Source organism: Carassius carassius, chromosome 10 (genome assembly GCF_963082965.1).
Source record: "Carassius carassius chromosome 10, fCarCar2.1, whole genome shotgun sequence".
Lineage (NCBI taxonomy): Eukaryota > Metazoa > Chordata > Actinopteri > Cypriniformes > Cyprinidae > Carassius > Carassius carassius.
The window spans coordinates 8,847,038-8,864,483 of NC_081764.1; the positions used below are offsets into that span (position 1 = coordinate 8,847,038).

Here is a 17,446-nt window from a genome sequence, read left to right on the forward strand (position 1 = left end):
TTACAACATAAAAAAAGAACACTTCTTACATTTATTAATATATATATATATATATATATATATATATATATATATATATATATATATATATATATATATATAAACACACAAATGGAGAATGTTTAAAAATCCAAAATTGTTGTTAAATGTATAACATATCTCTTTTCAGTATATGAATTCAATAAATTTTTATCTTTCCTGAGTATAGTTGTGTTCGGCTGTAAAACAATTATGGCCGTAGCTCAGGATGCATTCAGAAAGCCATCTAATAACCTTGTATAACACCCAATTTTTCCTGAGATGATTTACTAAATTGCAAATAAATTTCATGCCCATTTGTTCATCTAATAATCCTGTTATTCGGAGATTATAGTTTTGAATGACCTTGTTTGATAGTCTGGGAGGCCAGTACATCGAGGGACCTGAGTCTGATTGTCTGATTCTCTGCAGCACTTCTGCATTCTGGATGTTTCATTCTGTGAAAAAGGTTCCATTTTCTTTTTCTAGTTACGCAGCGTCAGCCTTCATTATTTTAAGCTTTTTCCCCCCATGCCACGCATTTTACATAATTACACTCTTCTACAAATTAGAATTATTCTAAGAAGTGACAAAAGACATGATACAATCCTGTATAAAACATTATGACTTCAAGTCAATTTGTAATTTTTATTACAAAATGAAGGCTTTTTCATCCATAAATACAAATTCCACATTGTGGGCATAGAAAAAATATGTAAATCTTGTTTAAAATAGTCCCCAAAAAAAAATTTCACTGCATTTCACTTTCAAGGAAAGAAAAATTCCAGTCAAGGCAGCACAGTGACTAAGCGTGCCTTTATAGAGTGCTGAAGACCAAGCTACATATGTGCCTTTCGTGAGCTCAGTTTTTCATTTTGAATCGTTCCTAAAAGGGTCACGTGACCCATACAAAGGTTTCATGAACATTAAATTCATCTTAAAACCCAAGCATGCGGTTTAACCTCTCTAGCTTTTAACAGTATGACTCAAAAGTTGAGTCACGTCACTCTTCTACTTTAGAAGTCATTTTCTGGACAAGGCTTAACTCAGTCCCACTTAGTCATAACATTTTTTTTAAATCTATTTACCAAGATAGACTTGTTGACCACCAAAAACTTGCTCCAGAAACAAGAGTCACTCTTCAAGTTATTAACACTGCTTTTTGACCCAAACTTCTGATTGGGGCTGTGCATTTGATTTGCCTCCTTCAGAACATCAGCATCCAGCTTGTGATTGGCCGCGGTGTGCATTTCCATGGCAATGTCAGAGCTGGAAAGGGTAATCCTGAAGATACTGAAGTAATGGTCTCGGTAGAGGCAGGCTTTCTGTGCAAGTGGTATGTTTGTTGATTACCAAACGAGTGAGGTGCTGCAAGGAAGGAAAGGCTTGAGGACGATGGATTGGTCTTTTGAGTTTCAGCAACACCGCACATTCCTTGGGTGCTGGCAAAGTTACGTGATCCAATTCCTCAGTCTTTTCCTCCTCCCCTTTGTTCCTGGAGTCCACGTAGTGCTGAACGAGGCTGGGGACATCAGGGAAGGACTGCAGGCGAGATTTGGTCGGGGAAGTGGAGTCCAGACGGAAACGTCCGAGACTGTACTCAATGCGGACATTCGTGGGCCCACGACCCGTTTTAACAGACAGTGTCAACATATAGAGAGGGTGGCTGCTATCCCGTATCAGGAAAGTGCCCTCTGATGCCCCCTGTAGGACAGAGTGGGCCTCACTGGCAGAGATGGCACCCCAGTACCAACCTGGAAAAAAATGGAGGGATTAATAAATACATTTTTATTAAAGGATATATATGGATAAAGGGATACAAAAAAAATTTGTTAAAAAGCCCCAAGAAGTCATTCTCCAAAATGGGTGCCTTCAGAGGCCTTTAAAAATAATTAATTTTTAAGCATGTCCCCACGCCTGTTTCCAAACTCTCATGGCTGAATATGTATATTCAATAAAAAAAAGGAAATGAAGCTAAAATGTATCTTTCTGAAAGCAGAATTCTCACTAAATAAAAAGTTATTATTTGCCTTTTAATAGTAGCTTAATTTAACACATTATTAATCACACTTTATTGTAAAAAACATAATGGAAAAGGCACTTGTTTTATAGAAAGACCCTTAATTTATGGATTTACGGATTTATGAATGAATCAATGCATTAATGAATGAATCCTAACTTCCGTTTTGTTATGAAAATAATAATAATAATAGCTATTATTATTATTATTATTATAGATGTAACATTTTAAATTTGTATGATACCTGAGGCATCCAGATAGGAGAAATTATTGGAGATAGATCTGAAATCTTTGCTAGGGTCCCATAAGGTAACGGTTGCATGGATGCAGCGAGGAGATGAGAAAGTCACCACTGGAAAACTGACCATTTGATCAGAAGTATCTTGCAAATGAGCTGGCCTGGAAAAAAAATAAAATAATAATAATTAATTAATTAATTAATAACAAATTTAATAAGTTTTAAGTATTTAAAATTTTGCAATCATCTTAAAAAGAAAACGTAATACATTTTTTTTCTTTTCATTATTTCTTAGGACCAATCACTGTATGTTCGAATTTGCGCGGAGATACACATTTACAGAAATTGCTTATTCAGCTTTTTAATTTAGTTAATGTTAATTCTTAATCAATTCATAGAGGTATGAATAATTATTTGTGAGAAAAACAGTTGTTTTTTCCCGTTACCTTATATACTATTAATGCCACCCATTATTATATTTTGTGTTAATACACATATTACTATACAGAAAATCAAGATCTTTCATTAGGCTCAATTAGTGCGGACAGATGTGTTTCACTGTTCCAAAAAATAGTTTTAAACATTAAAAAACTACATATTTATATCTACTTTTTAACTAAACAAAATAAATGTATTATTATTATAAGTAATATTAATTAATAAATCATTTGTCTTTAACACTATGCTTAGCGTCATCAACAAGAATGTGTGGTATTTCGTAAATGGACAATTAGATATGAACAATTAGTAATGTTGTCAACTCTATATATTGCTGTGATAATTTAATAAAGCTGGGTCGCTAAAACTCACCCTTGAACGCACAATATCATCGTGAATATGTCTGGATTGATATCTGCCGGATTTCTTACAGGTTCTCTGTTCCTAAGGTTTTTACTCGGACTTCTAAAATTAATCTTGTCTGACAAACGATGACAAACAGTTCAAAGATGTCTCTCAAGCGTAGGAAGGTCGTCGAACAGCCTCGGGATTCTCTCGCCGACTGTCAAATTATGTACGCGACTTGTCTACGGGTTTAACAAACCACGCGAATAAATAACTTGGACATGGTTCTTGAAAACGAGCAGTTTCTGTTCAGCTCGTACACTAAAACTGAACAAGAAGCGGAACACTGCAGGGTTTGGCTTGCTCACTTCGTCTGACTTCCCAGAAGTGGCTTTCTCAGAATCCCCCCCGTGTTTAGCGCCTCTGACGTCATCAGCGGTGCAGCTCTGCGCAACCCACAGAATCAATCCCCTCTTCCTTCTCATTCAGGCATACTGCAGTCTCATGAGTGATGAACTAGCACTGGAATGGTCCATGAATGACCCATTTGGGAGTTTTATTGTGGTGCTGCTCGGTAATTGCTTCCTGATGTTTGTGATAGACATTCGAGGATGAAAACGGCATTTCTCGTGAAACCGCACGTCTAGCGTTCCAAGAACTTTCCAGGAAAACTGAGCGCCTGCATTGAGTTCAACCAATCACGTCCTGCCCTTCGCTAAGGCCCCGCCTCCCTTGAGCTGTCAACGAATTAACCATTTGTTTACTGCTAAAATGAGTTTCTGAAAAAAAGAAAAATCCTCTTGGGACCAGGAAAAAACATTTTTTTGAAATGTAAACATTTGATTAGGCCCTTACATTAAAACGTTGTGATATGTTGTGTAGATTAAATGCATTTTAGTGCTTGATATATTCTAGTAGCCGTGCCTATACACGTTATTTAGTGTTTCTGACGGAGATCATTCTGAACGCTTGTTTTTACTGCCATCTTGAGGCTATCAGGTGCATCTGCCATTAAAATTACGTAAATTTTTGTCTTATAATTTGTGAATAGATCTTGATTTACCAAATAATAATTACCACCAAACACTCAGTTAATTTATTTACGCAACAGTATGTTCATAAACAAGAGAGGGCAGTGGATTTTCATTTACTGAGAATTACAGTTTATTACTTATGATTATTTTGTGTATGTCCTTTCAATATAATCAATGACCAACAAACAAACAAACAAACAAATAAATAAATAAGGAAAGAAAAGAAAAAAAGGAAAAAATAAATAAATATAAATGATCCATGTTAATGTTGTTAATCTGGTAAAACAGGTTTTTGTTTGGATACAACTTTACATTATTTCTAGTGAACATTTCACTTATTGGCAATTAATCACTCAATTATACACTCATTCTTGAGCTGGAAAATTTTTTGATATTTGTCATACAACATTTTTTTTTTTTTTGGAATTGTTCTGATTACTAACAGAAGCCTATACACAAATACATTATGTGCTTGACAGTAAATACTGTGGGATCATGATGCCAGTCAGTAAATAACATTCTAAGATATTTTTATATAAAAAAACTGTAACTATAAAACAAGAAAATAAAATTATTGTTTTAAAATATTAAATATGAATCCTAAAATTAGTCCAAATAATTTAGCATAGCCGATTCTTGCTACATATCCGTTACTGTCTGCGTGTCACATTTGGCTCTAGTGTGTACGTGTATGTATGAGTGTACCTTTTTTTAGGACTTGTAACTGCTTTTTTTTTTTTTAAAAAAGCTTCTTGGACAAAACGTATTGTCTACTTTTAAAAAACACATTTAAATATGACAGATCTGTCATCTTTCACAATCAACACTTTTAATATGCTTAAAATTATATTCAGTTCTGAGGGTGTACAGGTGCATCTCAATTAATTAGAATGTCGTGGAAAAGTTCATTTGAGTAATTCAACTCAAATTGTGAAACTCAAGTATTACGGTAAATAAATTCAATGCACACAGACTGAAGTAGTTTAAGTCTTTGGTTCTTTTAATTGTGATGATTTTGACTCACATTTAATAAAAATCACACCAATTCACTATCTCAACAAATTAGAATATTATAACATGCCAATCAGATTATCAACTCAACACACCTGCAAAGGTTTCCTGAGCCTTCAAAATGGTCTCTCTGTTTGGTTCACTAGACTACACAATCATGGGGAAGACTGATGATCTGACAGTTGTCCAGAAGACAATCACTGACACCCTTCACAAGGAGGGTAAGCCACAAACATTCATTGCCAAAGAAGCTTGCTGGTCACAGAGTGCTGTATCCAAGCATGTTAACAGAAAGTTGTGTGGAAGGAAAAAGTGTGGAAGAAAAAGATGCACAACCAACCGAGAGAACTGCAGCCTTATGAAGATTGTCAAGCAAAATCGATTCAAGAATTTGAGTGAACTTCACAAGGAATGGACTGAGGCTGGGGTCAAGACATCAAAAGCCACCACACACAGACGTGTCAAGGAATTTGCTGAACCACAGACAACGTCAGAGGTGTCTTACCTGGGATAAGGAGAAGAAGTACTGGACTGTTGCCCAGTGGTCCAAGGTCCTCTTTTCAGATGAGAGCAAGTTTTGTATTTCATTTGGAAACCAAGCTCCTCGAGTCTGGAGGAAGGGTGGAGAAGCTCATAGCCCAAGTTGCTTGAAGTCCAGTGTTGAGTTTCCACAGTCTGTGATGATTTGGGATGCAGTGTCATCTGCTGGTGTTGGTCCATTGTGTTTTTTGAAAACCAAAGTCACTGCACCCATTTACCAAGATATTTTTGAGCATTTCATGCTTCCTTCTGCTGACCAGCTTTTTGAAGATGCTGATTTCATTTTCCAGCAGGATTTGGCACCTGCCCACACTGCCAAAAGCACCAAAAGTTGGTTAAATGACCGTGGTGTTTACATGTAAATGAACACACTTTCCAGAAAGCCAACAATTCACTAAAATGGTTTTATTATTATTATTATTATTGGTCTTATGAAGTATTGTAATTTGTTGAGATAGTGAATGTGAGCCAAAATCATTGCAATTAAAAGAACCAAAGACTTAAACTATTCAGTCTGTGTGCATTGAATTTATTTAATACACAAGTTTCACAATTTGAGTTGAATTACTGAAATAAATTAACTTTTCCACAACGTTCTAATTTATTGAGATGCACCTGTATATGTATACGAGATTATGTAACAAAAATGTGCTCAGAAAATGCACAGATAAAATTAATTCCTGAGTTTTTCTCTTAATTATATGCACATTAGCACACCAAATGAAAAAACCAACATCTAATAACACTGAGAAAAAAAGAAATACAAGCCAATGAATGAAAGTAAAAACAAAAAATTTTTTTTTTGAGTTAACAATAACTGAGCACAGGATTCCAATTTTTCATTCACACTCTCTGCAGGATGAAAAAATGTCCCTTTAAACAGGCATAAAATGGGATCTGTAAAACATTTAGGGTACAACTGAAGTTCATTTCTCTCTTCCTCTCACTTTCTGTCCTTCCTAGCTGTTGCCACCATTCTCTCCTCCTCCCTTGATTAGACGTTTGTTTCCCCTTTTCCCAGCAGGGCCACGAGGTTTGGCGAATGCTTGCTTGTGGGCATGCTGCTTAGGATGGACTTCATCATACAGATGCTCCTCTGTCAGCTCCTCTCCACTATCTACCTCCAACTAACATGGACACATTTACAAACACAAAGATTTAGAAATATTTAGGTCAGTTTGGTCACATATTGAGATATTGATTAAAAAAAGCTGAATTAAAAGTTACAATTAATACAATAAAAATCCTCTGCAGTGAATGGGTGCCGTCAGAATGATAGCTGAATCTGCTGACAACAACATTGCAATAGTTCACAAGACTCCAGTCCATCAATTAACGTCCAGTGATTTAAAAAGCTGAATGCTTATAATAAACACATCCATCATTAAGACATCTTTATCTTCGAACTGTTGCTTCTGGAGAAAAGATGAGTCCTTTATTCACTTTGCTTTCTTGCAAAAGCAAAAATTAGCTTTTTTGGATCAGGAGCGAAATATGTACAGATCAAGTTCTGTTTACAAGCGAAAACAGTCCACATTAACAGTTTAATGTGAGGAACAAAGAAAGGGGATGGACTGTGTTTTTTTTTTGTTGTTTTTTTACAAGAAAATAACTATTATGGATTATAGACTCATATTTTGGCCAGAAGCAAAGGTTTGAAATTAAACAGATCTTGATTAATTTATTCTTTAAAAAAAATTTTTTTACAAGAAAATAACTATTATGGATTATAGACTCATATTTTGGCCAGAAGCAAAGGTTTGAAATTAAACAGATCTTGATTAATTTATTCTTTAAAAAAATGCAGCTATTCACTTCACAAGACATAACTGATAGTCTGGAGTCATGTGGATTATTGTGATGTTTTTAATCATCTGTTTAAACTCTCATCCTGATGGCACCCATTCACTGCAGAGGATCCACTGGTGAGAAAGTAATACAATGCTCAATTTCAGATGAAGAAACAAACTCATCTAGATCTTGGTTGGCTTGGTTAGAGTAAATATGGATGAGTTTAATTTCGTGCTAACTTTAAATGAAGTTTTGGGCTTGTAACTCTCGAGTGACAGAATTAATTTTTACCTTTTTAGCCACTTCTAGGTGGAAGTCCCTCTCTACTTCTTCCAGAAGTCGACTCTTACAGCTGGAATACAGCATCCTTTCCTTGATGCTACAGCTGTATCCTGGCATGGAGTATATGAACACTATGGAGAGTGATAGAAGAGGATATTAATAGTTTCCTTAACTTTAATACATAACTGTAATAAATTTAAATTAAATTAAAAATTAAATTAAATGTTAAATTTAAATGTATGCATTTAGTAGACACTTTTATCCAAAGCGACTTACAGTGCATTCAGGCTATCAATTTTTACCTATCATGTATTCCCGGGGAATCGAACCCCCAACCTTGATACGCAATGCTCTACCACTTGAGCTACAGGAACACTAGTAATAGACGAGAGATGCATAAGGAATGGAGTGACTAACCCACAGACTCAAGGTAGTCTCCCTCATGTGAATGTTTGTAGAGGAAAAAGTGGTATCTGGGTGTATCAAGGGGGATCCGGCAGGGTAGATCACGGATTTCTGTCGGGCTGGTGTGCACGAGTTCAATTGTCTCATTCTCTGTATCTAGCTTCTATATATATATATATATATATATATATATATATATATATATATATATATATATATATATATATATATATATATATATATATATATATATATATATATATATATAACAAAAATGTAACATTTCAAATCAGTTTGGTAATGTTGTATCTAAGAACATACTGGAAGTATAAATGTATGTGTCTGTGTCTTACTAGTTGAATGTAGTTGATGCGTCTCTCTGCGAGCTGCTGTAGAGCACGTTTGGCCTCAGCCTTTAATGGGAATGCAAGACCCTGTAGAGTCTGATGCTTGGGGTCCACAGTGATCTCAGTTTTCACCTACAGGCAAAGAGACACACACACACACACACACACACACATATATATATATAATATATCCTGACTGAAAAAATATGTTTTAGTTTAAACTATCAAAAATCATAACAGATGCCCTACAGATTCACATGCCCTACAGTAACTAAATGTTTGATGATAAAGTGTGTCATGAAAATAATGAAATGCCAAAAATAATAATAATAATAATTTTAATGGTTGTAAAAGCAAATTTTTCTTTAAATATATACGGTATATAAGGTATATACACTCATCTAAAGCATTATTAGGAACACCATACTAATACTGTGTTTGACCCCCTTTCACCTTCAGAACTGCCTTAATTCTGCGTGGCATTGATTCAACAAGGTGCTGAAAGCATTCTTTAGAAATGTTGGCCCATATTGATAGGATAGCATCTTGCAGTTGATGGAGATTTGTGGGATGCACATCCAGGGCACGAAGCTCCCGTTCCATCACATCCCAAAGATGCCATTTTAGTACAGTGAACTCATTGTCATGTTCAAGAAACCTATTTGAAATGATGCGAGCTTTGTGACATGGTGCATTATCCTGCTGGAAGTAGCCATCAGAGGATGGGTACATGGTGGTCATAAAGGGATGGACGTGGTCAGAAACATTGCTCAGGTAGGCCATGGCATTTAAATGATGCCCAATTGGCACTAAGGGGACTAAAGTGTGCCAAGAAAACATCCCCCACACCATTACACCACCACCACCAGCCTGCACAGTGGTAACAAGGCTTGATGGATCCATGTTTTCATTCTGTTTACGCCAAATTCTGACTCTACCATCTGAATGTCTCAACAGAAATCGAGACTCATCAGACCAGGCGACATTTTTCCAGTCTTCAACTGTCCAATTTTGGTGAGCTCGTGCAAATTGTGGCCTCTTTTTCCTATTTGTAATGGAGATGAGTGGTACCCAGTGGGGTCTTCTGCTGTTGTAGCCCATCCGCCTCAAGGTTGTGCGTGTTGTGGCTTCACAAATGCTTTGCTGCATACCTCGGTTGTAACGAGTGGTTATTTCAGTCAAAGTTGCTCTTCTATCAGCTTGAATCAGTCGGCCCATTCTCCTCTGACCTCTAGCATCAACAAGGCATTTTCACCCACAGGACTGCCGCATACTGGATGTTTTTCCCTTTTCACACCATTCTCTGTAAACCCTAGAAATGGTTGTGCGTGAAAATCCCAGTAACTGAGCAGATTGTGAAATACTCAGACCGGCCTGTCTGGCACCAACAACCATGATTGGTTGATTAGATAATTGCATTAATGAGAAATTGTTCCTAATAATCCTTTAGGTGAGTATATATATATATATATATATATATATATATATATATATATATATATATATATTTCACTACTTGTTTAGTACAATCAACTACAATTGTACTGTCTCCAGTCAGCACACATACACACAACATTGTGTTTTTCACTTAATCTAATTGCAGTGCTCACCTGTTTAACTCTGCCCTGCAACCACAGAAATTGAACACAGAATATATTAAAACAAAGAGCTAAAATAATTCATGGATGTATTATAATTCTGATTTTAGGTGCATGTCTACAGTCTTTTCTCACCTCTGTGATTTTGATGCGCTGTAGCTCCTGTTCAGCTGCTGTCAGGGGAGCTGGTGCAGAACATGAAGTCACGTGTCGCAGGTACCCTTGAAGACAAATGTCCTCCTGGTGATGGTGAAAAAAGACAAAAAGCTTTGTTTTATGTGCACTTTGATGTTAATTTAGAAATTATGTCAAGTAATCAGAAATAAAAAAAATTTTTTATTTAATTAAATACATTTATTAATTTGATTTTTATTCCTCTGATATTTGTTTTCATCAATGTGATTCATTAATAATCCATCAAAAATATTTTTTTACCAGCCAAACGTTTACATTTAAATTAATTAATGAATTATAGATTTATTCCCACTTCCCAGACAACCTTAAATAGTTCTTTCAACATGTAAAATACATGTAAAATACACACATATATAGACTCTCAACTAAATATACAACTTCCTCCCATAAAACTACAAAGTTGTTTGTTCAGTATTGTATGTGTATGTACAGTATATTTTTAGTCCTGTCTGTGATGACCATGACTGGTAATCATTTCCAAGAAGCCCCAAGTGACCAATTTCTAAATTAAGGAACATGGTGGTCCACTCTGTAAACTTTTTCAACTGTAAATAATCCAGCATCAGGCTATCTGACTGACAGCTGAAGACGTATGACAGGTGGACCGAGTCCATTCATCAGCACGTCCCACATTATAACTTCATTAGTCCTTCAAATAGGCAAAATTGTAAATATTTAAATAAAATATTTAAAATGATAGCTAAAGCTGCCTTTGTTAATCTAAAGAGTATAGAAAAAACGGACCAGTTTTACTACCAGAAAATATTATTCAGTCTTGACATTCTTGTGTAAGCTTGTACCTCAACTGTGCCGAACATTTCATCTTTGACGTGTCCACCACCAAACTCTTTCTTAACTGTGGCCCGAGTGGCAGCATACAGCATCTTTTGCCGAACCTGTAGCGAAAGACAAGTTACCACTTCATTAAATAAATACACAGTAACAAAATAAACACTCACAGCTCTAACCACAATGGTGTGTTAAGGTTTACCACAATTATCACAAGTAATTTTTTTTTTTTTTTACATTTTCTGAAAAAATGCATATATATATCTGTTTGCCAGGGCATTGCACTGCAGTTTCTTAGATGTTCTGAGTGTTTTAATACATACAGATGCAGTTGCTAGTGTGCTTTGATTGGTTGCTAGGAGGTTGCTTAAATCCAAAGAAACCTGTTTTAATGAGCATGCAAATAAGATTGTTCTATTTAAATATTAAAAAGGGTCTTGAGTGGTTTTTATTATTTGGTTCACCAAAAAAACCTTCTTAAAGCTGTAAAATCTGTTTTTCATTTACCTGGAACCTTAAACTGCATATTGTTATATGAACAACTGAATAAGCTATTCCAGCTCAATCTTCATGTCTGGATATTAAAACCTACAGGAGACTGGTCAGGTGACCAGGAGACGAAGAGCCACTCATAGCCTTGAGCGTTCTTGGTGTCCAGCCGGTATAGAATGTAGCAGGGCTCATGAGGGTCTAGCAGGGGAAGCAGGAAGTGGTCATAGTCTTTGTCCCAGCTCTGACGTGGCTCTCTGTATGCCCCTAACACCAGCTGCTCTGAAAGACACATAAAAAATCTCTCTCATTACAAACCTGGTGCAACCAACATCGCACACAACAATCCCAAAGATCTGTTGTGTAATTTTATAATGCATCGCGTAGATCAATTGAAATGTGTTTACAAGGCCAGGATTGGATAATGGCCTACTGCTGATAACAAATAAGTGGAATATTGTCCATTATCTACATCCTGCTATAAAAAGAGCATGACACACCTTGTATCTTACACCCAATATAGCACAAGGTGCTTAGTTCACCTAGAGACACGCACACAATAATACACATAAATTTAACCTTCAGTTATTTATATATTAAGTCAGTACTAAGGGATGTCTGATAACACAATATGTTCTCATCAGTTATGAACTGATAATCATCTTATCTTTAATGAACTGAAACATGCTTAGTGTATCTTACATATGCAAACATACACTTTGCTTTTAATAAACAATTTTAGATTATACAACCATAAATTATTCACAATGTAGTATACAAAACTATGACCAACAGCTTGTCACATCTCTGAAAGTCCATGATCATTAAAAGCAAAAAATGCATAAGCGATTGTTGTTTGAGTTCCTCCGAGAACCTCTGCATTGATGCACAAATCTTTTGTGATAGAAATAAGGAGGGTGGAAAAAAATAATTCCTATTGCATACATAGTATGATAGTATTTTGAACACAATTTTCTTTGCAATGCATGTGAGTATATCATAAAAGTATTAAAGACACAACAAAGTTATAAAAGCGTTCTATTGTGAACAATATCAGAGGTGAGTTTTAAGGGCCTTTCACCATATAAAAACGTTAACTGCCATCATAAAGTGCTCATCACAACAGTTCTAAGAAGTAATTTGTGCTCATATAGAAAGCAGTGTTCATATTTATACATTTATATAAACATGTTATTATATAAATTCTCTGTACGGTGACTTTACTGTATAATGTAGACCACTGTAACACTTGTAAGGTAGGTTTTCAAACAATACTCCATTAAGAATCATTCCCAACGAATGATTATATCTTTCTATCATTTTCAATTTTCTCTCGACTGTATTATTTCATCAGATAGTTAAACAAGAACGCATGAAAACAGCACAGAATATTTCACTTTAACGTTACAGATATCACGCCTGATTCTACTGGTTCTTCATGTCCTTGGTTTATTGTCTCACTTTATAAACTTCACACTGATCACATCAAGCACTCAAATTCATGTCATTTGCTTATCTTTTCTAATGGGTCCTCTTTCTTCCCACCACTTTATCATTCCTTGTGAACAGTGTGCTGTGCTGGTGCACGTCCTCCAGAGCCCCACCCTCTGGTTTCAGGCATCAACACTCAGATTAACAGCTATGCTTCTCAGTATGCATCTCTTATCACATCAATAATCTATTTACCAGTGCATCTGCCCACTTCCTTCGCTGCTGTCCTCAGCTTTTCTTTGTACACAAAGACTTAAAAGTGCAAATCTAACGGTTGCTGCTGATTTTAATTAAAAGCATTGATTTAATATTCACATTTTAATTGTTTGCATATTTTTTATATTGAATGTTAAAAAGTAAAAAATTAAATCTATTGCTATTTTGGTGAATTTTATGTAAACAGTTCAAGTAAACAAAAAAATAAAATTAAAATTTTGCATAAAGAAAATAAGTATATTTTAGGACAGTTTTTTACTGTATTTTTAATTGCATTTTTTACTTTTTGACAATTGCAGCCTTGGTGAGCATACAAAGACATCTTACAAAAACATTTAAAAATTTCACCAAACATTATATTATAGAAAACTAATTTTGTCTCATGGATTTATGGTTATGAATGTTGTGAGGATGTGCTTATTTCAAATTATTTCTTAAAAATCGAAATGGCCCTACAACCCTCTATTCATTCATTCATTTAAACAATCAGTGTCTTTTACTCTATTTCTTCGAAAAGTGATTTCCATTATGGACAAAATTGTTGGTTGCACTGCTGTATAAGACTGAATGAAACAACAGTCCTTCTATAACTGGATAAACAAGTGCAATCACGGTCAAGGCATGTGGATTAAGTCATTTAAAGGTTGTGCAGAGTGATTGAAAGAGTTTTTACACCTAACTGAAATAAAACTTTAATGAGCACACCGTGAAAAACAGCTAGCACGTCAATAACCAGATCTAGTGCAAACATCATCCAACCACATACACGTCTCCAGTCCGAATGACCTTGGAGGGGGATTTCCTGATGGTCTTTTGCAGCAGCTGCTATTCTGAGGTTGCACACATTCCATTTATCAGCATAGACACATACTTTCCATCAGCCTTTTACTCACCCCTGCTGTTTGCACATATGTGCCAATTTGAAAAAACAAACAAACATATATCTGCCATCCTTCTGTCATACAAATACATTCATTGTAAAGAATATCACACATATACACAATCTGGCTGAATAACTGAGTGTCTGCACCATTTGTCGGCACACTATAAGACAATAGTTCAGACGTTTTCCTATCACCATGAGCACAGACTAGCTCCTGGCCATGTGGTCTGTGCTACCCACCAGTAAGGGTCAGGATTCACATGTGAATCTGTCACCAGAAAGATCCAAAATTGTGTTGTTCTGTTTTATATTTCCTGAAATATCATCTCTGTGACAACTATTCAGATCCAGACGTCTTCATACACTTTAGGCATCAAACATAAAGGAAAAGAGACATATACCAGCCTGAAGACTATCCATCTGTGGCTGCATTAGGCCACCACTGGGTGTCAGAAAATCTGGAGTGGTCCAAAATGGATGAACAGTCTACCTAAAATTGGTCAAATTGGCAACTTATTTACTTCTTGAAATGTACACAATATTGTTAAAAAGTTTGGGGTTATTACATTTTTTTATGTCTAATCTTTAATCTTTATGTCTTATCTGTCATTTTTTTTATCAATTGTTTTGGATCCTTGCTGGAAAAAAAAGTATTAACGGGATAGATCACCCAAAAAAAGAAAAATGTATGTTTTAGCCTTGATTCCCATTCACTTACATTATAAGACTGATAGACTGAAACGGTTTGAGCTAAAAATCTTGGTCTGTGTTCTACTGAAGAAACAAAGTCACCTCTTGGATGCCATGCGGGTAAACAGATAAACATCACCTTTTACATTTTTGGGTGAACTATCCCTTTAATTTCTTTTATTGACCCCAAACTTTTGGAATCTCAAATACTAGAAAACACATCTGATACTGTTTAATTTGACTGGAGTCATGTGGAATACATGCACACATCATGAATTCAGGTTAGGTAATGACAGAGTGACTTCACTCAAATTTGATAGTGTTTTGCCCTTTCCTTCCCAGAAACTGGATCTTGTCATCTGATAGTGAGCTAACAGTACCTGCACTCATCCTTGTACACAAATGCACGCTTGCACACATGCACTTTTATTGCAACAGAGAACAGTCCATCATTCCTTTGGCCTCTGCACAGTTCATCCCTCAAGAACCATTCAGTCTCTACGCCAAATGAAGTGTCATCTGACCCACAGCAGCATGTGAACACAGAATCAAAATACATTGTGAAATGTGTTTTGTTACTATTTCCTCATGTAAGGTGACACCTTGATAATAAAACAACAAATGAACAAATTCCACCTAAGAACAAACAATAAATTAAATTAAAAATGTATATAAAAATAAAGCTACAAGTTGGATATTGTGATAATTGGCTTAATCAATAAGTGTCAGTGAATAATGTGAGACTATATACATTCATAGTATAAATTAACAGTAGATTAAGTCATATTTCAACTAATTTTAATTAATCTCACATTTAAAAAAAAAAACAAAAAAAAACTTTTTTGTCCAAGTGTCTTTCTGTTTTAACATCCTAGCTGTTATTCAAGCACAGATTGTAGTTGAATCTCAAATCAGGGAAAATATTATGCTACACACTTACACAGTTTTACACCTTAACTATTTGAGCTCTGAACCATTTAGGAAGTGAAAATCAAGCCTATTTATTAAGCGAACATTGATCTTCCACTAATATAAAGGTACCAAAAAGTATCAAGGTACAAACATATTTTTTGGTTAGGGTACCATGGCCAAAATGTTTTTTTTTTAGTTATATATCCTGTAGTACTAAGTGATGTTGACCTTGGAGTCCTATGTAAATGCAAAGTTACATGAATATGGTAATTGTTTAGAATCAGTGGACTGCCATTTGACACTGTCATTGTACTATGGTACATAATTAAGTTGTCATATTGAAAGAGTCGTAATACTATTGGAAGGTTTTATCCCATTAAATATTGATATTTTCTAGCCTTCATGATTACGATGACTTAGATTTACTTACAGTTGATCTACAAGCATGTAGAACAGATGTTTCATTTCAGTCTTGAAGTGCACTTGCTTAGTTTGTCAACATATGCACTAGCATTTTTCTTTCACAATATACTAATCTCGATGCCTTACCTTTTCTGATTCATAAAATGTTCTGTGAACTGAGTGAACCCCTCAGACCCCCTGCTGTTCACTCACCGTCTCTGATCAGCACCTGGATGAGACGTCCGGTTCCACTCCGTGCGCGGGCCAGAAACTCCCTCAGCTCCTCTGTAACCACCAGAACTAGAAACATGGCGGGTCAGTGTAGTGCCTTCCTACCCGCCAAGGTACCTTCTGTAGGTGGATGAAGTTGGACACACAGATCAGGTCACCTGGATGATCTTCTTTTTACAAATTATCTTCAATCAGCGGTCAGTGACAGAGCTGTGTGTTATATCAGAATAAAATATAAAGGCAGCAGTATGAAGAAAGAGTTTGGTGTTTGAGAGACTGTGTGCTATCCAAGAGAGAGGGCATGTGAGAGCAGCAAATGTGTGAGAGAAGGCTCCTGTAACTAGGACAGGATCATGTGTGCTGATCGAACCCGATCCCTCTTGCCCCAAATTTAGCAGGCACACTGTCTAGCCTCGGGTAACAGCCAGACCATCCCCCAGCACGGCCCAGGGGCCAGTTGTTTAAATCTTTTGATATGGATTTGTAAGCATTGTATTTGGGATTTGATTCATGCCCTTAAACCACAAGTACATTTACTCATTCAAGGAGATGTTTGTTGTTTCTAATATTTTTATAAATAGCATACCAAGTTCACTACAAGTAAAGCTCTAACTTAACGAGGCAAAATAATGTTCTCTGGTAATCAACAGCTTGATTCTGTTATTATCTATAAATAAAAACAATAGAACTTATTTTTGTATGTCCCTTGTACTATTAGTTACTCACTATTATGATGTTTAGTTTATTATGATGAAATAATGACTTTACAAAAAACACATTCCAAAAATGAAGCATCTGCTAAGTGCTTAAATGTAAATGAAACTAAATAAATATTAGAACCTATGATTAAATAGTTTTCAACAAATGTCTTTAACATTTTCTACTTGTATTTATCATTTTCGTTTGGATTGTACGGTATACAGCATTCAGGACATTAATTTTTCAAATGTTATTTTATGTTTGTGCATTTGGCAATTACTACCCTTATTTAGACATTATTTTGCATTTTAGCCACATTTTAAGCACAAAGTATTTGTTTCCTGTAAATGTAATTATTGCAAGTGGAATTGTTTTTAATTAT

General features: G+C 35.4%; 2 protein-coding genes across 3 annotated transcripts; both read right to left on the bottom strand.

The window, feature by feature from the left end:
• Window positions 1-652: 652 nt before the first annotated feature.
• On the bottom strand, window positions 653-3,678 carry LOC132151688 (cytokine-inducible SH2-containing protein-like). Its single transcript, XM_059559982.1, has 3 exons — window positions 3,087-3,678; window positions 2,283-2,437; window positions 653-1,772 (listed from the first exon to the last, which is right to left on the bottom strand). Exons 1-3 carry the CDS (start codon window positions 3,104-3,106, stop codon window positions 1,282-1,284), a joined length of 666 nt encoding a protein of 221 aa, XP_059415965.1. The 5' UTR covers window positions 3,107-3,678; the 3' UTR covers window positions 653-1,281.
• Window positions 3,679-6,152: 2,474 nt separating this feature from the next.
• LOC132151695 (twinfilin-2) lies at window positions 6,153-16,712 on the bottom strand. Of its 2 annotated transcripts, XM_059560001.1 has the most exons (9): window positions 16,348-16,710; window positions 11,644-11,822; window positions 11,063-11,158; window positions 10,203-10,307; window positions 10,080-10,094; window positions 8,476-8,601; window positions 8,135-8,285; window positions 7,727-7,848; window positions 6,153-6,771 (listed from the first exon to the last, which is right to left on the bottom strand). In XM_059560001.1, exons 1-9 carry the CDS (start codon window positions 16,442-16,444, stop codon window positions 6,604-6,606), a joined length of 1,059 nt encoding a protein of 352 aa, XP_059415984.1. In that variant the 5' UTR covers window positions 16,445-16,710; the 3' UTR covers window positions 6,153-6,603. The 2 variants fall into 2 exon arrangements, with proteins under 2 accessions (XP_059415984.1, XP_059415985.1); XM_059560002.1 differs by lacking the exon at window positions 10,080-10,094 and having other exon boundaries at window positions 16,348-16,712.
• Between the last annotated feature and the right edge of the window lie 734 nt (window positions 16,713-17,446).